Raw genomic sequence first — 18,149 nt, 5'->3', positions numbered from 1 at the left:
AGCCATTTATTTGGTTCCTATTTAAAGAGAGCAAGACTGATTTCAGAAACCATTCTCCCAGATTCATAGTCTTAAAAACAAAGCAAAATATGCAAGTTTCAATATGTCTCTGCTTGGCTCCATTGTATGATATCATGTCAGAACATTCTTTACATAGAGATCAACCACCAGAACTAAGATACCATCATCTTCCAGAAGTATTAATTCATTTAAAACTACTCTTGTGACATGAGTCTGATTACAAAAACCTTGATTAGTTTGAACCAGAAACGTTTACAGGTTAATTACCAGGTCAGGCTAAATTCAAATATTGTACAGGGCATAGGGCATTCCTGTTCCTTCAGTGTTCCAAATAAGCTGGGAAAAGAGAAAACCAAAGTAACTTTATCCTCCATACACTGATCTACCCCAAATAAATACAGCAATAATATCCTGCACATGTATGCAGGGCACAAAAAGGAGTAATTTTTGCTCTCCTTGTATTATGGATATAGGTAAAATGAGGGGCAGAAAGATCAAGGTTTCAGCTGCCAAATAGGCTGGCAGCCAAAACTTGCACGGAACTTCCACAGAATGCAGCAGGTCTGTAAAGCTACAGCCCATGAGCCATCACAGCATGCACGCTGCTGCATTTCCCCTGCAAGGACCCTCACTCAGGTTCCTCTACTCTTAAAGTCACTGTCCCCTTCTGCATATCGAGGGGACAGCTGATGCTGCATGAGGCTCTGCTTAGGGCACACACCAAATCCATCACCTTTGGTGCCCGCACACCCTTTACCCTTCTCTCCTGATGCTTTTCAGTGACAGATGACTCCCAAATGGGAATATTTTGGTGGCAGGGGGCTTGGACAGTGGGCCAAGAAGCTCTGCTGAGACCACAGTAGAGAAAAGCTGAGGGATCCTATTAACACTGCAGGGGGAGATAAGGTGAATGTTTATGCTGAATGCTAGAGAAGGTCTCAACAGGGCTGGAAGAAAAAACATGCCCAAATGTTTTTGCAACACAGGTGCAGCCTGTGATACTTCATTATCTATGCATAATGGGTCTAGCTAGCAAGCAAGCCCAGCAATGGGAAAGTTTAGTATGCAAAGGAGCAGTACAGTGAACTCCTTTTGGAGTATTTTATAATCAAACACTACAAATCCTTTGGAAGACATGACTAAAAGTGCAAGTGCAGACAAAGCCACCCTTAGGTAATTCCCTTGATTAAAACTCTCAGACTTCAAATGAATCTAATTAAGGACACTGTGAAGGCACAGAAAGGCAGTGTTCACTTGTGCCCCCTCTTGCAGATGGCAAGTTGCCAAACAGAATTGAGAATCTTAATTGCAAGAGTCACCAGTAAATTCAAAAGGGATGGGAAATTAGGGACTGCAAAAGTCAGGCTGTTATACAACAGCAGTGCTGCCAGACCTCCTGGTTCTTGCGTTGGATGGGAAAGGCACTTCCAAGAGAGGACACGGTGCTTTTCATAAAAACTTTAGAAATAAGTAGGGAAAAACCTAGCCCAGACTCATGCCATCCTGACTGATGCAGCAAAATTAATGAAAGGAGATATCCTTCCTACCAGTTCATTTTTCCTTCGTTATTTTGTGCTGTTCCTTATACCCCTATTGAGAGACATGTGAACATACACAATGGTCATCTAATGGTGTTGACATAATTGGACAGATCTCTTTCTTTTCTTTTTTTTTTTAATCTTTCAGTCCTTCCAAAGCAGGTAATATGCTTTGATGTGTGGAAATTTTCATTTAATGAATAAGCTTTCTATCATAATCCTGACATTTCACAGATATTCTTCTCAGATAAAAGCAAGGCAGTTAAAAAAGACTTTTGAAATCCATGGGTGAAAAACACTAGAAGTGTTTCACTAGAAGTGAAAACCACCCAGAAGTTAATTTCTGTCAGATTTAATTTTCTCCAACTCTCTGCATTAGTCTCACAAGAAAAGAAATATACTTAAGTATGATAAAAATGCTTATAAACATCTGATACAATAAGGTAGACAGAAATATCTGTATGGCAGCACAGAAAATTAGGAATTGCAACCTATTTGTAGGATAGTGCTGAGCTCTTTCACTTGATTCAACCCTTATAATCAAGCAAAATATGGATTGAAACAAACTCCAAGTGAGCAATTAACTCAAAGACTGCAGGTTGTACATTCAAAAATAGCAACTAAGTGAATGGTTGAACTGTAATCTAAAAGCAAGTTCAGATTTTTTTCATAGACTCAAAGAATGGTTTGAGTTGGAAAATACCTTTGAAGATCATTTAGTTCCAACCTCCCTCTGCTGTGGGCAGGGACATCTTTCACTAATCAGGTTGCTCAAAGCACCATCCAACCTGGTCTCCAACAATTCCAATGATAGGATAGCCACAACTCCTCTGGGCAAGCTGTTGCAGTGTCTCACCACCCTCATCATGAAAAACATTCCTTATGTCCAATCTAAATCTACCAGTTTTCAATTTAAAATCATTGTTCCCTATACTACCACTGAAGGCTCTGGTAAAAGGTCTGTCTCCATCCTTCTTATAAGCCTGCTTTATATATTGAAAGGCCCCAATAAGGTCCCCCCAGAGCCTTCTCTTCTCTAGGCTGAACAACCCCAACTCTCTCAGCCTGGCTTCATAACAGAGGTGCTCTAGCCCTCTGATCATTTTTGTGGCCCTTCTCTGGACTCTCTCCAACAGCTCCATGTCCTTCTTGGGGGCTCCAGAATGGGACACAGTACTGCAGGTGGCATCTCACAAAAGCAGAGTAGAGGAGGAGGATCACCTCCCTTGAGCTACTGGTCACATATCTTTTTTTATGCAGCCCAGGATACAGTTGGCTTTCTGGGCTGCAAGCTCACATTGCCAGTTCACATCCAATTTTTTATCCACCAGTATCCCCACATACTTCTCCACAGAGCTGCTCTCAATCCCATTATCCCCCAGCCTGGATTGATAGTGGGAGATGCTCTGACCCAGGTACAGGACCATGCACTTGGACTTACTGAACTGCATTAGGTTCAGCTGGGCTCACTCTCAAGCCCGTTAAGGTCCCCGTGGATGGCATCCCTTCCCCCAGCGTATCAACTGCAACTCTCAGCTTGGTGTCATCGGCACAGTTGCACTCAATCCTGCTGCCTAACTTGTTGGTTAAGACAATAAATAATATTGGTCCCAGCACCAGTTTCCAGTCTAACAGTTCTTGGTTTTATTCTGATTTTAGAGCACTTTCAGTGCTAACGAAGCTTGATCATTGGTTTACCATTTTTTGTGACAATGTAGAAACTCACAAGGTAGCAGGTCTATAGACATTACCTGTGCATGCACACATACCTGGTGTGACAAGAGACAGCCAATACCCAAGCTAAATGCTTTCGTTTTGGTCATTTAAGAAACAAATATCCTAAAAAATACACAAAGTATTTAAAGCTACTATGTGAAAAGTTAGGTCTTGGTGTTAGAAGAAATCCTTGAGCACAACTGCTCCGAAGTTACTGCAAATGCCCAGTACACCCATTTCTCCAAGCACCACATGCCACACTTGTGCTCACACTGCAACCTTCATAATAGAAACAAAACCAAGACAACCACATCACAAAGTCAATCCAAAGCTGTTGAGAATGGAAGCTAATAATTAAGAAGAGTTGCTAATTAGTTACCGAGCTAGATCCTCACCTGTTAAAAAACTGTTTATCTCAGCTGTTCAATCAATAAGTTTAATTGGGTCTACCTTTTAACATTCTGTAAGGACAACCAAAACCACAAGGTTTATAATGAGTTGCAAGATTATCGAGACACTGAGGGAGAGCAAAAACTTGAATTTGTTTCTCATTTATCTACTCATAAAAGGTGACAAGCTGATAGCTGTGGACCAACATCATGCTGTGGTCCAGAGCCAAAGAAAATGTCAACTCAATCCTGCCAAGTCCTCAGCTGAGATAAATCATCATAGCTCTATTAGTCAGCCCTCTGCTCTAACTTCCAGCATCCAAGGATTTGGCTGTATCTACAGTGTATGTTCAGACAAGATATAAATCAATGCTGTGTCAACTTGACTGCAGTTTCTTTTTTCTCTTCAAATATTACCGTGTCCTTGATAGTTAAAAGCAAATCTCACCTACATCATCTAATTGGCAGGAGGAGGAAAGCATTTACAAAGGTCATTTCCTATAAATCCAGCAGACTAAAGTTCACTCACTGCCCATTATTCTAAAAGTTGTTAGCTACACTGGGCAAATTTCACACTTAGTAGTCTGTAAAGCACTTGACAATCAATCTTTCTTTCTTCCATGGGAATGTAGCAAAGAAAGGAGGCATCTGCTCTTCCTTGTGTCACCACTTGGGTCTGGGGACAGCCAGCTGTTTCTAGCAGACCCTGCAGGAGCTTATGAATGAATTCCCACAAACTCTGCCCATGACCAGTCAGGCTCCAAAACACATGCAGCCGGAGCCCAGAATTGAAGCAACCAACAGTAGCTTCACACTCTTTGAGCTGGACACCACAAACAACCATACCATGCTTGCCACTGGTCCCCATTGCTCTATATGGCATCAATAAACTCCCAGAGAGGCTGAACATCTGGAGAAGCCCTGCTAAGCCACTACTCAATATTTCAACAGCTCAGACTTTCCAAGAAGCTTGGTCTGGCCTTAGGACTCATTTCTTTTCTTTCTCAACTGCACCGAGTATGGAAATTGTACCCGACGGGGCTGCTCCGGACACAGAGACTTACCAGTCAGTCTCTCAAATCTTTGTATTAAAAGGCTCAGACTTACGGTAGAGTGCTGAATGGGTATCCAGGCAGGTGTTTCGACTGAGCATTTGTGGGATGGGCATCTGCCATGGCTCTGCTGCAAATAAGTGAAAATGGCATTATACACAACAGTACGTGCTGCAATCGCTAGGCGCGATGGACTCCATTCCAGATGGAGCATCTAGGAATCTCCTAGTATGCACTACACCTCACTGTCCTTTTCAGCTGTCATGTAAGGAAAATAATCTGAAGTTTGCAGGACCAAAAAGGCCCCAACAGTCTTCCATTAATTTTGCTTTGAAGTTCTCAGTTATGTGGGTGAACATACCCTTCATCCACTCTGAACCCCAAGCATGTGCCATCTGGCTTTCCACCACACCAGAGCATTCAGAGAACAACAGTGGAGCTTTAGGCAGTAGGTAGAGAGGCTTTTTCCTCCTCATTTCACAAAAGGCTGCATTTTTCCATTATGTCCCCTTTGAATCAGTGATAGGTGCAGCCTGAACCACCCCAGGGCTATTTTCCAGGAGGATTAAGTCTGTTTCAAATTTTTAGGGTGTGTTTCTTCGCTGAGGAGGATGCCCTGCTTGCTCCCCAGATTGGCCCCTGGAGGACATGGAGCACATACCCAAGACCCCTGTAGTTCCCTGAAATTTAGCAGAGCCAAGAGCAAGGGTTTAATTTAGAGTCTAATGTTCCACATGGCAGTGCAAGATGCAGCCATCAGGCTTCTGGGCTGATCTTCCTGTAATTTCCCTTGCATTTGCAGTGATTCAATTACATTTTAGCAGAGGTTTGGAGCCCATCAGAAAGAATTGCACAGTATATTGGGTCAGAGTCCCTGAAGAAAAGTTCAGAATAAATTCTGGTGTCTGCCACCATTACTCTCAGCATTTCACATAAGAGCCAAACTATTATTTAGGTCCTTGAATTGGAGGACTCATAGCCATGTGTGTTCCTGAAGCTGGAAATAATGAAATTTAAGGTCCCTGCCAACCCAAACCATTCTAACACATGGGGAAAAAGGCTTCCTTCCTTCCTTTTATTTTCATTTAAGCCAGATACATCACAAGCAACTGCATTGCACATTTCTTTTACCCATGCTGAAAGCAAAGGAGAGCAACCTCTGCAAACACTAGTGATCAGGTGTCACACAATTTTCAGGTTTGAGTTTGACTTAAGAACATTGACTAACAAAGCACTGTGATTTGTGATTTTTTCTTTATCTCCAAAACATAAACATTTGTAAAGCAGTGCAACACTAGATACTTTTATAAGGGAAAAAAAAAATAAAAAAATAAAAGGAAAAACTGTGCCTATGAGTTTCAGCTTTATATTCCCCAACCTTGAAAACTGGCCATCTTTTATGTTTTCCCTTAAGACAACATTAAGGAATATTCAAAAAAACAGCTAGCAAGCTAGAAGCATTTTACCTTTAGATCAAAGTTTATAAAATCTGGTTTAAAAGGATTTGAAAAAGTCAGTGCTAATATGGCAGCATTATCCTGAGGGTCTGTGTTATCTCCTGTAAGGAAGGAAGGAATGCCACAGCAAACTGTGTAATCCTATCAAAATAATAAAACTATAAATTAATTTTGTTAAAAAGACTGCATGAAATATTGATAATTATTTTTTCCTTTCTTTAACAGTTGTAGGTCTTCAGTCTAATCCAAGCCAAGATAAAACCAAGAAAATTAATAATTTTCTTTGGATAGGAAACATTTTTCTGATCAAAAAAACTCATCTTACAAACTCAGGTGTTTGTCAGGAGATTCCTCACATTCTGAAAGAGGATACATCTGCAAAATAAAAGCTCCAGATCTCATAGCAGGAAGGGCCAATAGTCTGCAAGTATTTTTTACTTTGAAATTCATACCAAAACTGCCTCAGAGCCCAGAACCACAGGACACAAGCTGCATATTCAAAGGCCAGAAAGACAGAGGTAACTGGGAATTGCCCGTAGGCAGCAGGTTTCCCGTGAACCCAGCTTTTCAACACAAGGTCTGGGCTGAACATGCATCTGGGCTGTAGGGTGACCTGCAGTTTGCCACTTCACAGCTGGACATTTGAATTATTGTGCTGATAACATGACGTGGCACTGGAATTGCCTGAGAAATGCACGTAGCTCAAGGGTTAGGACTGAACACTTTTCTCCTAAAGCTTTTGGGGGCTTGGGGTTGTTTTGTTTGTTTTTTAAATTACAGCTGACTTCTTATTTTGAATCACCACCACTTTTTATTGTTATGTAAAAAACAATACTTTCCATAGCTTTTGTATCTTATACTCTTATCTAGTTGGTGTAGTTCTAAGGAATAAGGTTGTATATCAACTGTTGGTGAGGCTTTTCTTCATAAAAGTGCTCAAATTTTTAGTTTTATTTTTTAAGTTAGGCAAAAGCTCCAATATGTCACGCCTAGAGACACTAACTAACAAAAATCACCCAAAGGTCAACACTACATAAAGAAAGCATAGGAAACACAAGTAAGCATGGGAATAAATCTGTTGGGAATTATTTCTGGGCTGTAGAAGGAATTAAGTCCATTTGATTATTACTGGTAACATTTTCACCAACTTAGAAGTTTGGTGAGAGAAAGGACTAAAGACTCTGGTCCACTACTACACTGAAATGTTAAAAACTTTGAAAAGTGATGCAAATCCATCATTTGGAATAATTTTTCTTTAGACAGCCTTCAAGGGAGGACAGAAGTACCTGTAGTTTGCTTTTCATGTTTGCTAATATTTGTATATAAAAAGAACACGTCTTGCCTTGCTGCTTGGGAGAATATATTCCAATAAAAGAGTTCTACATCTGAAATGGAAACAGAGAGGCTGTTTCTCCACAGCTTATGAATGAGTGAATCCTTCAGTCCTGTTTTACGCCCTTTCCATGAGGACACCCAGCCTCCTGCACTAAGCTTCACCCTTGAGACAGCTCCAACATAGTGATAGACGCAGTTATCCAGGCGTAGGCTTTATCACAGCTTCATGCAATCAGTGCCTTCAAAACAGGCAGTAAGATCTTCAGCTTGTGTAATTTTTGTGTGAAGACACCTTGGGACACAAAAGAATAAATCCATTCTCACTGCTGAACTCAGCATCAGTCACAGCCTTTTTTCTGGGTTGATCTTTTAAATCCTTGATAAATTGCATACCAATAACACAGCCAGGAAGCAATGGAGCGATGACAAAGTCAGAGATGCTAACCTCCTAGTCAGTGTAATTCCTTCTCTGCAGGCACTGTTAGGTGTAATTCCCAAAGCAATGGGTTTATCAGTCTTCCAGAAATGCAGACCCAATAGGTAACCAGCTTCTACCTTCCTAGCGTGCAACTTTAAAGTAAGCTTCTTTCCTACATACTGTTCTCTGTCAGGTGTTGGAATAACTAATTGCTATTACAGCTGGTTAGAAACATCAGTTTAATGTATCTTGCAAATACATTATTATAATGCAGAGTGGTAGCATCAGTGCCCACCCCAATATTGCAGAGGGAAATACTGCATACTGAATATGAAATCAGAAGGTGAGAGCCGTGTGGCACTGCACAAGAGAGATTTCAGGTAACAGAGACACAGCTGCACATCAGCAAGCTCTGGGTAAGATTTTATGGAAGAATTCCTGTTTTGTGATTAACCATAATGACTGCTAAAGGTGTTTGGAGGATCTAAAGAAGAATTACATATAGTTTATTGCCACTTTCTCATAGGTGGGGAGAGATGATCTATGTATCATTGATACCAAATCTGGATGTTCAAATATTGCCTAATATGACTGTGGCTGGAGACACACTTGGAAGCAGATCTTAGCTCTGCAGAAACATGTAGCAAAATATAGAGAGGATATTTAGGACTATTTTATCTACTAAAGGCTCAAGGCTCACTGAACTACAACACTCTTTAGAATCGGACTTAATATTTTTTCTCAGAGAAGACACTAGTGATCCGAGTCAAAAGCAGTCACAGATGAGATTCCCTTTTTATCCATTAGAATGGCCAAGAATATAACTTGCAAATTATATAGAAGTCCTTGAGTGAGGTCTCCAGTAGCAAAAGAGTTGGCTGAAGTCAAACCAAGTGGAACATACTTATCTGCTCCTACACATCCTTACAAATCATCTTCTCTGATGCAGATGATTCTCCGGAGAAATTAAAATTGTAGATCTCAACCAGAGGTCTCAGACTAGGTAAAATATAATAATATACTCAGCCATACCCCTGACCTAATGACTCACTCATAAATATCATGCTTTCTCCTTGACTGCACACATCTAATTTTTCAGAATTCTTGCATAAGGTGAAGAGAGACAGAAGGAAATTCACATGGTAGTAGCACACAAATTAAAACACAAAATAAATTGATGTTTATGTTGAGGATGCATGCCAGGAGACACCCATCTTTTCTGCTTTTAGAGACCTCTTGGACATTGCAAAGAATCCATTTGATCAGCTCCAGCTATATGAAATGCATAAAAATGTAGCTTGCCTTGGCACTAGGAAATTATCTTCCCACCTCCACCCAGGCCCTCAGAATGTTAGGGGAGGGACCTACCAAGGATGTAGAGCTCTGCTGTTTTTAAGCAGCACTATCAGTATTAATTGATCCATGCTCAGGCTCTCTTGTTTTTTATTTTTCTTGCTCAGTATCTTCCACCTTCCACCTCCAGCTCTCCACTGCTGTGCAGCAATATGAAGCCCTAACTGTATCTGCCTGAGCAGTTAATTGAACATTTTCTTTTCTCAGTTTATAGAGCTATTCATAGATTTATGAAAAAAAGTCACCCTTCTCCTTTCACAGTTAAAACCAATCTCAATGAGGACATCTCCCTAAAATCAGCAAATTAAAATCTAATGAAATCTATTGAAAATTTCAGTTGCACTAAACAAGGTCAATGCTTGGAAGAAATGAAATGTCACTCAGAAATGAAGATCAAAGTAATTCCCTTCTATTCCTGCTGCTGCCATAGAGACCAAGGGAGGGGGAAGAGGGGGAAGAAGCGATTTAACAGACTTAATTCTTCCTGAAATTTATAATTAACTACAAGGGAAAAGGGACAATTACCATATTTCTAAAGAATAAAGGAGTAAGAAGTTGAGCTTTTGACAAGATATAATTACAAGACATTACATATGCAATGGTTTGTTCTGTGTAATTTTCTTGAGACTCCCCCAAAAAATGTTGTGGTTTTTTTTCTAGAAAAGACAACACGTGTTTCATCAGTTTACATTCATAATGTTTGAAATCCAAAAACCAGAGGCTTACAATAATTGTTCTAAAATTTCACACTGGTAAATAAAGATTTGGAAAAAATACTCAGATACGCTGCCCATCTGTCAGACATCTATGAGGATATTCTCCAGCTAAGATAAATGGTCATCAGTGAAAAGGGTCTTCCTCCTCTTCTAAGACTGTGCAGTTTAGCCAGCAGCCAATCCAGTCATCAAAGCTGTCCTCAAGTACCACTTCAGAATAGAGTTTACTAAACTACACGTAAATTGCATGCATTCAGCCCTATTATAAGGCCTAGCAGGAAAACACCACAGTTTGAAGTGTTCATCAGCACATAATAAAGATCGTAGAACAAGATTCTGATTTTAGCTAAATACAAATCTCTGGGGGGAAAATCATTATGTTTCCTTTGGTTTTGGTTTGTTATATTGAGGAAATCCAGCCCAAAAAAACCCTTAGCTATCTAGTTTATTATTTCAAACTGCAATTATGCAAAGCCTGAAGTCTTGCAAAGAAAAAATAACAAATGTTGCCCAGATCTATTTAGCACTACTTGCAATGTGCAGGCACATGGAAATGTGTTGTGTTTTTTATTTATTTCATATCCAGCTACAGTTAAATCAGCACCTCACGTAGTGTAGCTCTCTACAGCCCTGCTGGTTTTGGTAAGATTTTACTGGTCTACAATACCAGAGGCACTGGTTTAGCCACATTTATACACAGCTTTATCATCTGGGACCGACTTCACAGCCTCTCAGGCTCATACAGCTCATCTTGTAGGAAGCCCAACAGAACAAACTGAACCTCACCCTCTAATTACATACTTTTTAAAAACTCTATAATGAGTTTTTTCAGATTAGCACAATATAATTGTGGATTGGGGGCTGGGAGGGCAGGGGGGAACAGGCCTATTTTATTCAGTAAGACCTACTATAGAAGCACTTTGGCATAAATAAATATTTTAAGTATTAGCTATTTATGTTGGCATTAGGCCACAATAATCAATAATCCAACTTAACTTCATAGTGGATTCACCTCTGCAAAGGGAGAGCAACAGCTGGCATACAGTGGGCAGACCTGCTGTTCACCTCCAGCAGATGAACTGATCTGATTTACTCTACTGCCTGGAACTGGTTTTGTTGTTGCTTTAAGTTAAAGAGGCTGGAACAGTGAGGTTACTGCAGTGGTGGCACCTCTACATGTTTCCATTCTTCAGCCAAATTCTAAAAATACCCTTTAAATCAACTGGGAGTCAATTGTGTCAGCCAAACGTTAAATGAGGGTTACCCCCTCACTTAGAGGATTCACAGTATCCTACTAGGACACAAGACCTGCTCCAAACTTTCCCAAGCATGGCACATTGTCAACAGGGATTTATAATAATATACTTAGTGTAAACTGGTGGTTTCAAAAGTAGGGGCCACAGCATCTCCTTACTCAGATTCACAGTGATGCTATGGAGGAGGATGAGCTCTGAATTTTGCCTTGTCTTCCACGTGAGGACTATGGGAAACAGAAAACTGATGCTGACAAAAATACAAGGCCTATATTTTATAGGTCTTCTCTGCTTTACTCTCAACTTCATGCTGTTGAAGTATCATGTGGAGTAATGAGAGTGTGGAGCAGGAGAGAACTACAGAAGAGTTACAGAGTACCCAGGGGTCTGAGCCAGATGTGGGTCCGTACTTGACCTCAGTTGGCTTCTTTTTTTCCACGACCACTACACATACTGAGACTTCTGCTCAGACATCCGTCAGAGTTTTGCCTTAAGTGAATACATTGGTGTCCCCTGTTCCAACTACATTGCCGGATGAGCAGAAGAAAATAGGATAGACAGATGTTGCTGGCTCCTGGCAACCTTGCCAGTCAGAATTGCACACATTCAACCTTGATATGGGTTAACAACATAAACAAGCATATCCCCCTGCTTCCCAGCGCTATTACAAAACAGTTTTTCCTTCCATCTTTACTTCATTCTTTAAAACCCTTGAATAAAATCCTTACAAAGGTGCTGGGCAGACAGCCATGAAAAGAGAGATATTGATAATTTATAAAACTAGACTAAAACAGATATATTAAAAAATGAAAAACCTCAAATTTCTTCACTAGTGCAATGAACTGAGAATTTAATTAACTCTAAAAAAAAAAAAAAAACCACATTAAAATATCAAGCAAAAAAAAACCCAAACAACAAATAAAACCGAAATAAACAACAGAAACCCCACAAATATATAGGCTCCATGAATAATCAGATTTGGATTTAATTTTCTGGTCTCACAGAGGTCAGTGACACTTGAATTAAACATGGAACCTGTGCTGTGAGTGGTCCAGCTTAAACCACTACAGAGTTAAGTGGAAGCTGGAAACAATAAACTCTAAAAAGGAGTAATTGTTGCAGAATTGTCAACATTTTGGTAACGGAAATTTATTTTAGTAGCTAACAAAACCAACAAGTTCAAGCTGGGCATCCTCCCTTGATCTCAAGGTGACCAATTTTCTGGTTTACAAGCTGGAAAACACAATTCTAGGTCACAGGTATCCTACTGCTGCCAGTGCTCGGTGCTTTGAACTTGGGAGTCAGGCAACAAGCAGCAAGTGGTTCAGGTTTTGTGAATAAATTTAGATTATTTCATTTGGTGTTCAGGCTTTGTGTACATCTTTCCAAGCTCTTCTCAAAAAGCAGAACCTTTAAGATTATAAATTCTGGGATTTTACACAAATCTCAAAATACAGCTCCAAAACAAAACAAGAGGTGACACTAGTGGAAACCAACACTGACAGTGCTTAGGGCTGTTATTAATGTTATGGATAATAAAACATTAGGCTAGATTGCCCAGGAAATTTTAAATCTCTATCCTAGGAGTAGGTCTTTAGCTAGCTCTGCTTGTGACAGAGGACGGGATGGTCACTTGTGGCACCACTCAGTTCTCTATTTTTGGGTTGCTGTGATTGCCAGCTGCAACTATAAAAAAGCCTGAATCTGACACCTTGAAATCACAAGATTTAAAAGCAAAAAATGTACTTTGTTTTCTCTTCATTTGTCTTTTGGGTTTTAAACCTTTAGAGTTTCCACCTCTGAGTTCTCCTTTGTAACAGCTGCAAAGGCCAGAGAGCTGCTTTTGTTTCTTCTTCTTTTTAAAATTATTATTATTATTATTATTATTATTATTATTATTATTATTATTATTATTATTATTATTATTATTATTTTGTTCACTGAAAGCTGATCATCTTTTCTAAGACATTTGACACCAAGAACTGGAGATTTCAGTGAAGCAGCCTCTGTTAGGGCAACTCTTGTTGGACAATACAGAGCTACATATTTTGTTTTTCACCAGCAGCAGCTACTGTTGTATTCATAATTCTGTCAAAGGCAGAAGGATACAGCTAGGGGAGAGGACAGCATGTTCTCTCTGACTGTTGGGAGTCACAGTGGTCAATAACTGGCGATCCCACTGGGATGGAGTCTTGACCTAAGTTTTTATTAATACTGAATTCTTCTTAATGATAAAATAAAGCCACAAATTTATGTGCTTTTATGCTATAATAAAAGAAAGAAACTATGCTTGGAACGTGATCAATTAAAATAAACTAGGAGACCATAAGAAGTCCTTCTTGACTGACTCAATATTTCCTAAATCCTGAGTTCAGAAATGCATGGAAACATGAGGGAAATAAAAAGGAGAGGAAGAATCTGTACAAATTAATGTCTTAAATCTATTTTAAACATATCTTGCATTTTGGATGAAAAAATAATGTCAGTAGGATTTAAGATTTGGCAAGACACATCAGAAATTAATTTTATTATATGGTGTCTTTCACCATAAATAGTTCAAAGCAGAATGCTTAGATCTCCTGTACATAATCTACAAGGGCATAATCACTCCACAACATTTATGGCATTTTCTATAGACTGCAAATACTGAAAATTCCAGAGTAAATGTAATGATCATGTGTTCAAAATGTCAACTTTTTAAACGTTGTTCATTTTTTGCAGTTTAAATTGCATTCATCTTTTAGTCCTTTTCTATTATTTATATGATCTGAAGAATAAAGTTGATGTATTTACTCCCTCTTTATATTAAGATCCACTTTTCCGAGAATAAGAATGGCAATTATTCGAACAAATCAGACAAATGGATATTCAACTAAGGATAATTACCAGATCTGTGGCAAAAAAATGACCATACTGCTGCTCTGCAGAATTCATATTTATTGAAATGAATTTTTTAAATATCTCAGGTGTTCTGAAGAAGGTCTGTTCTTAGTATATTGGTGAAACTTGGCATCAAGAGATGTAATAAAAATTTGGTAGATTTAAGGGAAGCAGAGTTACTTCAATGCACAATAAAGCAAGTAAGAGCAATACAAAAGGATCAAGACAATATAACATAACTGGTGCAGCTATTCAACTATGGCACCAGAGACGAGGAAATCAGCTGTAACTTACCTGGCTTCAAGCCTTTGTAATATGAAAGTGTTCTGAAACCAGATTTTTGCCATTATTCAGCTCAATTACATATGTTAATATGGTGTTCCCACATGCATCCAAATAGTAGGTCACCTACAATTCACAATCCTATCTCATTTCACCAATAGAGTTGGCAGCGAAGACTGAATATCTGGAGTTGAATATTTGAGACTCATATGCTTGAATTTCAGATCATTTCAGCTATTTAGTAGAGGATCCAAGAAGGAAAAGAGACAGGAGGAAAAATATTGTGTGCAGATGGAGAGCCCTGCTCAGAGCAGCAGCCATAGTTAAGATGACCATTTGTTGTTGCCCAGAAGGCCCTGGGAAAATGTTAGTGGAAGCATCCACCAATTCATTAAAAAAATATAATAAAATAAAATAAAGCATAAAAAAAATAAAGCGGTGTCTGCTGATATAGATATATTAAAAAAGGGAGCTGGGCCATATTCTTCTCCCAGTTATGCAGACTTGTCCCCCTGTCACAAATTCATTTATACACACGTACTCGCCAAACCCTCAAGGCCAGGGATGGCTGTGATTGCTGGTCCACACCGCACCGCCCAGCACCTAGAAGTGGAGCTAACCACACCTGTCTTTGCAGTCTTCCTGCTTAATTTCTATTGGAAATCAAGGTCAGGGAGTAGAAACTGGATGTTTAGCATGATTCTGCATCCAGTCTTTTTTCAGAGTGCTGCACCACTGCTGCTGAGCACTTTCCATCAGCACTGCATCAACAGGAACCTGTGGGCTCCTCTGCTCTGCTCTAGGGCAGGTTGAGGATGTAGTCTCAGATCCAGCACAGCTTGTGGGAACCAGAAGGATCTGGAAAGAACAGGAGATGAATGAGGCCACAGAAGGAGCTATGCTGTGGCCTCATTCACCTCCTGTGCTTTCTCCATATGGGTTTCTCCACCAGCAAGATGGGAATGACAGCTCGCATCTGTTTCCTCAGCTCTACCATGGTCCCTATGTCCTGCAGCAGCCACCTACCACCCCTCACTGCTGCCTATGGGTAACCAGGGTGTCTCTGCCTGCCCTTCTCTATGTCATGGATGTGGGTCCCCATTTTGCATGGCCAACAATAAAAAAAATTACAGCGATGAAGACAGCCGTTGTTTGACTTAAAATTCACACAGCTTTAGGTGTTCTAGCTACACTAGGCATTTTGCAAGTTCCATGGAAATAATGAAATTCATCAAAAACAAACCAGAACAGGGAGTGGCTGTGCTGAACCCACAATGTCTGGACTTCGCCCCTGTAACTGCTCCTTTTAAATACTCTCACCATGTGCAAATGCGGTTACAAACACGCGGTGAGCTGCCTGCCCTGTAGCAACAGAAAGGGAGCTCCCTAATTATCTCTCTGTCATGTAATACTAAGTTAGTAAACTAAGTTTGAGGACACTTCAAACAATCACTCAGCTTATCCCTACCCCAGATATTTAGGTTAGGAAGTGTCCTTAACCCCAAAGTCAGCCTGCCATCTTTTTTGTGGATAAAAAATCATGTACATGTGAGTTTGGAAGGAACTATTTAGAAGGATCATTTCCAAATAGTCAGGTTGGATTTAATATCAGTACAAGAGTGATGATTAGGACCAAGACATTTTTAGTTTTCAGGCCTAGAGATGTAAAGGAAGAGATTTTTTCCCAAAAAAAAAAAGCCACAATAAGTCACAAGAAACTTGCACCTCTCCAATCAGAAACATCATGACTATCTAAACTACATCTGATTGGCTTCTTTAAAATCCTAGGACCCATATAATGCCCCCCTTTTTTTATTCTTTAGTTTAGAGAATAAACTGATAAACTAAGAAAATATATGCATTATACCATGTATTCTGAAAGTGCTCCAGTAGCTACAGATATTAATAGACACAAGCACAGGCTAAGATAAAATATGAAATAATTTTCCTTTCCCTAGTAAAAATAAGTGAATTACATATCGTTTAGGAATTAATACAGAAGCAAACTGCATAATCTACAGAAAAAGAGAACAAAATGCTCATTGAAGCAAAGCTTATTTATCACTTTATCTTGCAACCTGACACAGTACATGCTCAATCTATTTAATTATAGGAACAGAAAAATAGCAGAGAAATATGTACATATAACAGCAATGTTTCCAGTCCTACCTTGGTCGTGACAATGCACAGACAATCCATTCTGTAAATCTCCACAGGAGTGTATGCAAATCATAAAAACAAATCAGCAAGGGTGAGGAAAGGCTTTTGAACAGCATGAACAGAACCGGAGGCTTGAATCTGCACAGCCTGCTTTTCCAAGTGGGGCCCTCATAAGAAACTCGAGTCCTCCTCCACAATGCTAAAGGCAGTCATGATGCTCACAGGGATCAGAAAACCCACTAGAAATCGTCTGAAGCAAAACTTCCAGGTGGCTTATCAGGCTTGATTGCTGCATTGTTCAATCTGTGATCAAAATTTGCTGTTGAATGGTATGCAGCCTTCTACATGGGAAGATGAGAACCACAACAAGCACAAAAGAGCAAAAGCATCACATTTCAGCCCTGGCTCTGGTTTCACAATTCTGATCTGCTGTTTCAGTATACCCATAAGATTTCCTTTGCCAAGTCTCTCCCTCTCTCTCTCTCTCTCTCTCTCTCAATCTCTCTCCCTCTCGCTCTCTCCTTCCCTGTCTTTTTTTTTTTTTTTTTCCTCCCCCCTCTCGCTCGCTCTCTCCCTCCTCTTTTCTACTAACTCCGAGCAAGCACAACACACACAACTATCTGGCCCATCTATCAAAGCCCTGTCACTTCTCTGCCAAAACCACTGCTTTAGGTTGTAAGGGTTTTTATTAAGAGCATGATTCCTACAAACGCATGTTGCTTGAAGTGCCTGATTGAAGCATTAAGGTGTGTGTGAGAGCTCATGCGTCACATCTACAATCACTCACAATTACTGGGTCAGATTCAGATTCAGGAAGTGAACATAAATAACAGCTGGAGAAAGCAAACTTTCAGAAAGTGTAACAGAAAATAATCAAGCAGGGGAAAAAAAGGAGAACTGTATATTTATACGTGCACTAGGTCTGTGAAGCACAACACTGATATCATTACAGTTCACTATCCACGGAAAAAAACCCACATCGTATATGTTATTCAAAGCTAAGAGAGGCAATTTTTTTTTTCTCCTTCTATGAAAAATACATCAAAGTTTTAACTAAAAGAAAGCACCCCCAAGTCTGCTTAAAAACTCCATAAGTTCTCTCCCAAACTTTTCCTGCATATTTGACAGATCCGCAGTCGCAATTGATTTATCTGATGTTCTGTATGCTTTGCTCAGAGTTTTACAGATTGTTTAGCCCCCAAATCCCTACCTTTCTTGTTGTGATGCTGGTGCAGAGCTTGCCTTTCAGGTGTCTTACATGAATCATTCTGAGTTAGAAAGCTCGCTGTCAGCTCTTAAAGTCTTCCCTCTCTTACAGATAGAGGAAGAGAGAGAGAAAAAAGAGGGAGGGAGAGAGAAAGAGACACTGAAGGGGAAAGATATGTAAAACGAAAGCTCTGGCCAAAGAGAGAGGAAAATCAATGCTCCTATTCACTGGAAAAAAAAATACAGCCAACTGGACTGTTGACAGCAACAAGAGGAAATGTCTAGACACCCATACATTACAATTCACCTTTTCAACACACTGGACAGCACAATTCCCCCTGGGTACTTTGCTGAGGATCTCTCATTCTCACTC

General features: G+C 39.8%; 1 protein-coding gene across 3 annotated transcripts in view; it reads right to left on the bottom strand.

Moving 5' to 3' along the window:
- DLG2 (discs large MAGUK scaffold protein 2) overlaps positions 1-18,149 on the bottom strand; it is a 1,033,121-nt gene that overhangs the window by 857,659 nt on the left and 157,313 nt on the right. The window contains exons 1-2 of one of the 3 annotated variants that reach the window (XM_051620368.1): positions 16,580-17,014; positions 4,772-4,846 (exon numbers count right to left, since the gene is read on the bottom strand). The exons of 1 other annotated variant lie outside the window; for it this stretch is intronic. In XM_051620368.1, coding sequence (XP_051476328.1) covers positions 4,772-4,846; positions 16,580-16,609 — 105 coding nt within the window. In that variant the 5' untranslated portion in view covers positions 16,610-17,014. Of the gene's footprint in view, positions 1-4,771; positions 4,847-16,579; positions 17,015-18,149 lie in introns of those variants that run through there. One more of the 3 variants, XM_051620405.1, reaches the window with a different exon arrangement.

This window comes from Apus apus, chromosome 1 (genome assembly GCF_020740795.1).
Source record: "Apus apus isolate bApuApu2 chromosome 1, bApuApu2.pri.cur, whole genome shotgun sequence".
NCBI lineage: Eukaryota > Metazoa > Chordata > Aves > Apodiformes > Apodidae > Apus > Apus apus.
This window is presented reverse-complemented; position numbering and strand designations above follow the sequence as displayed.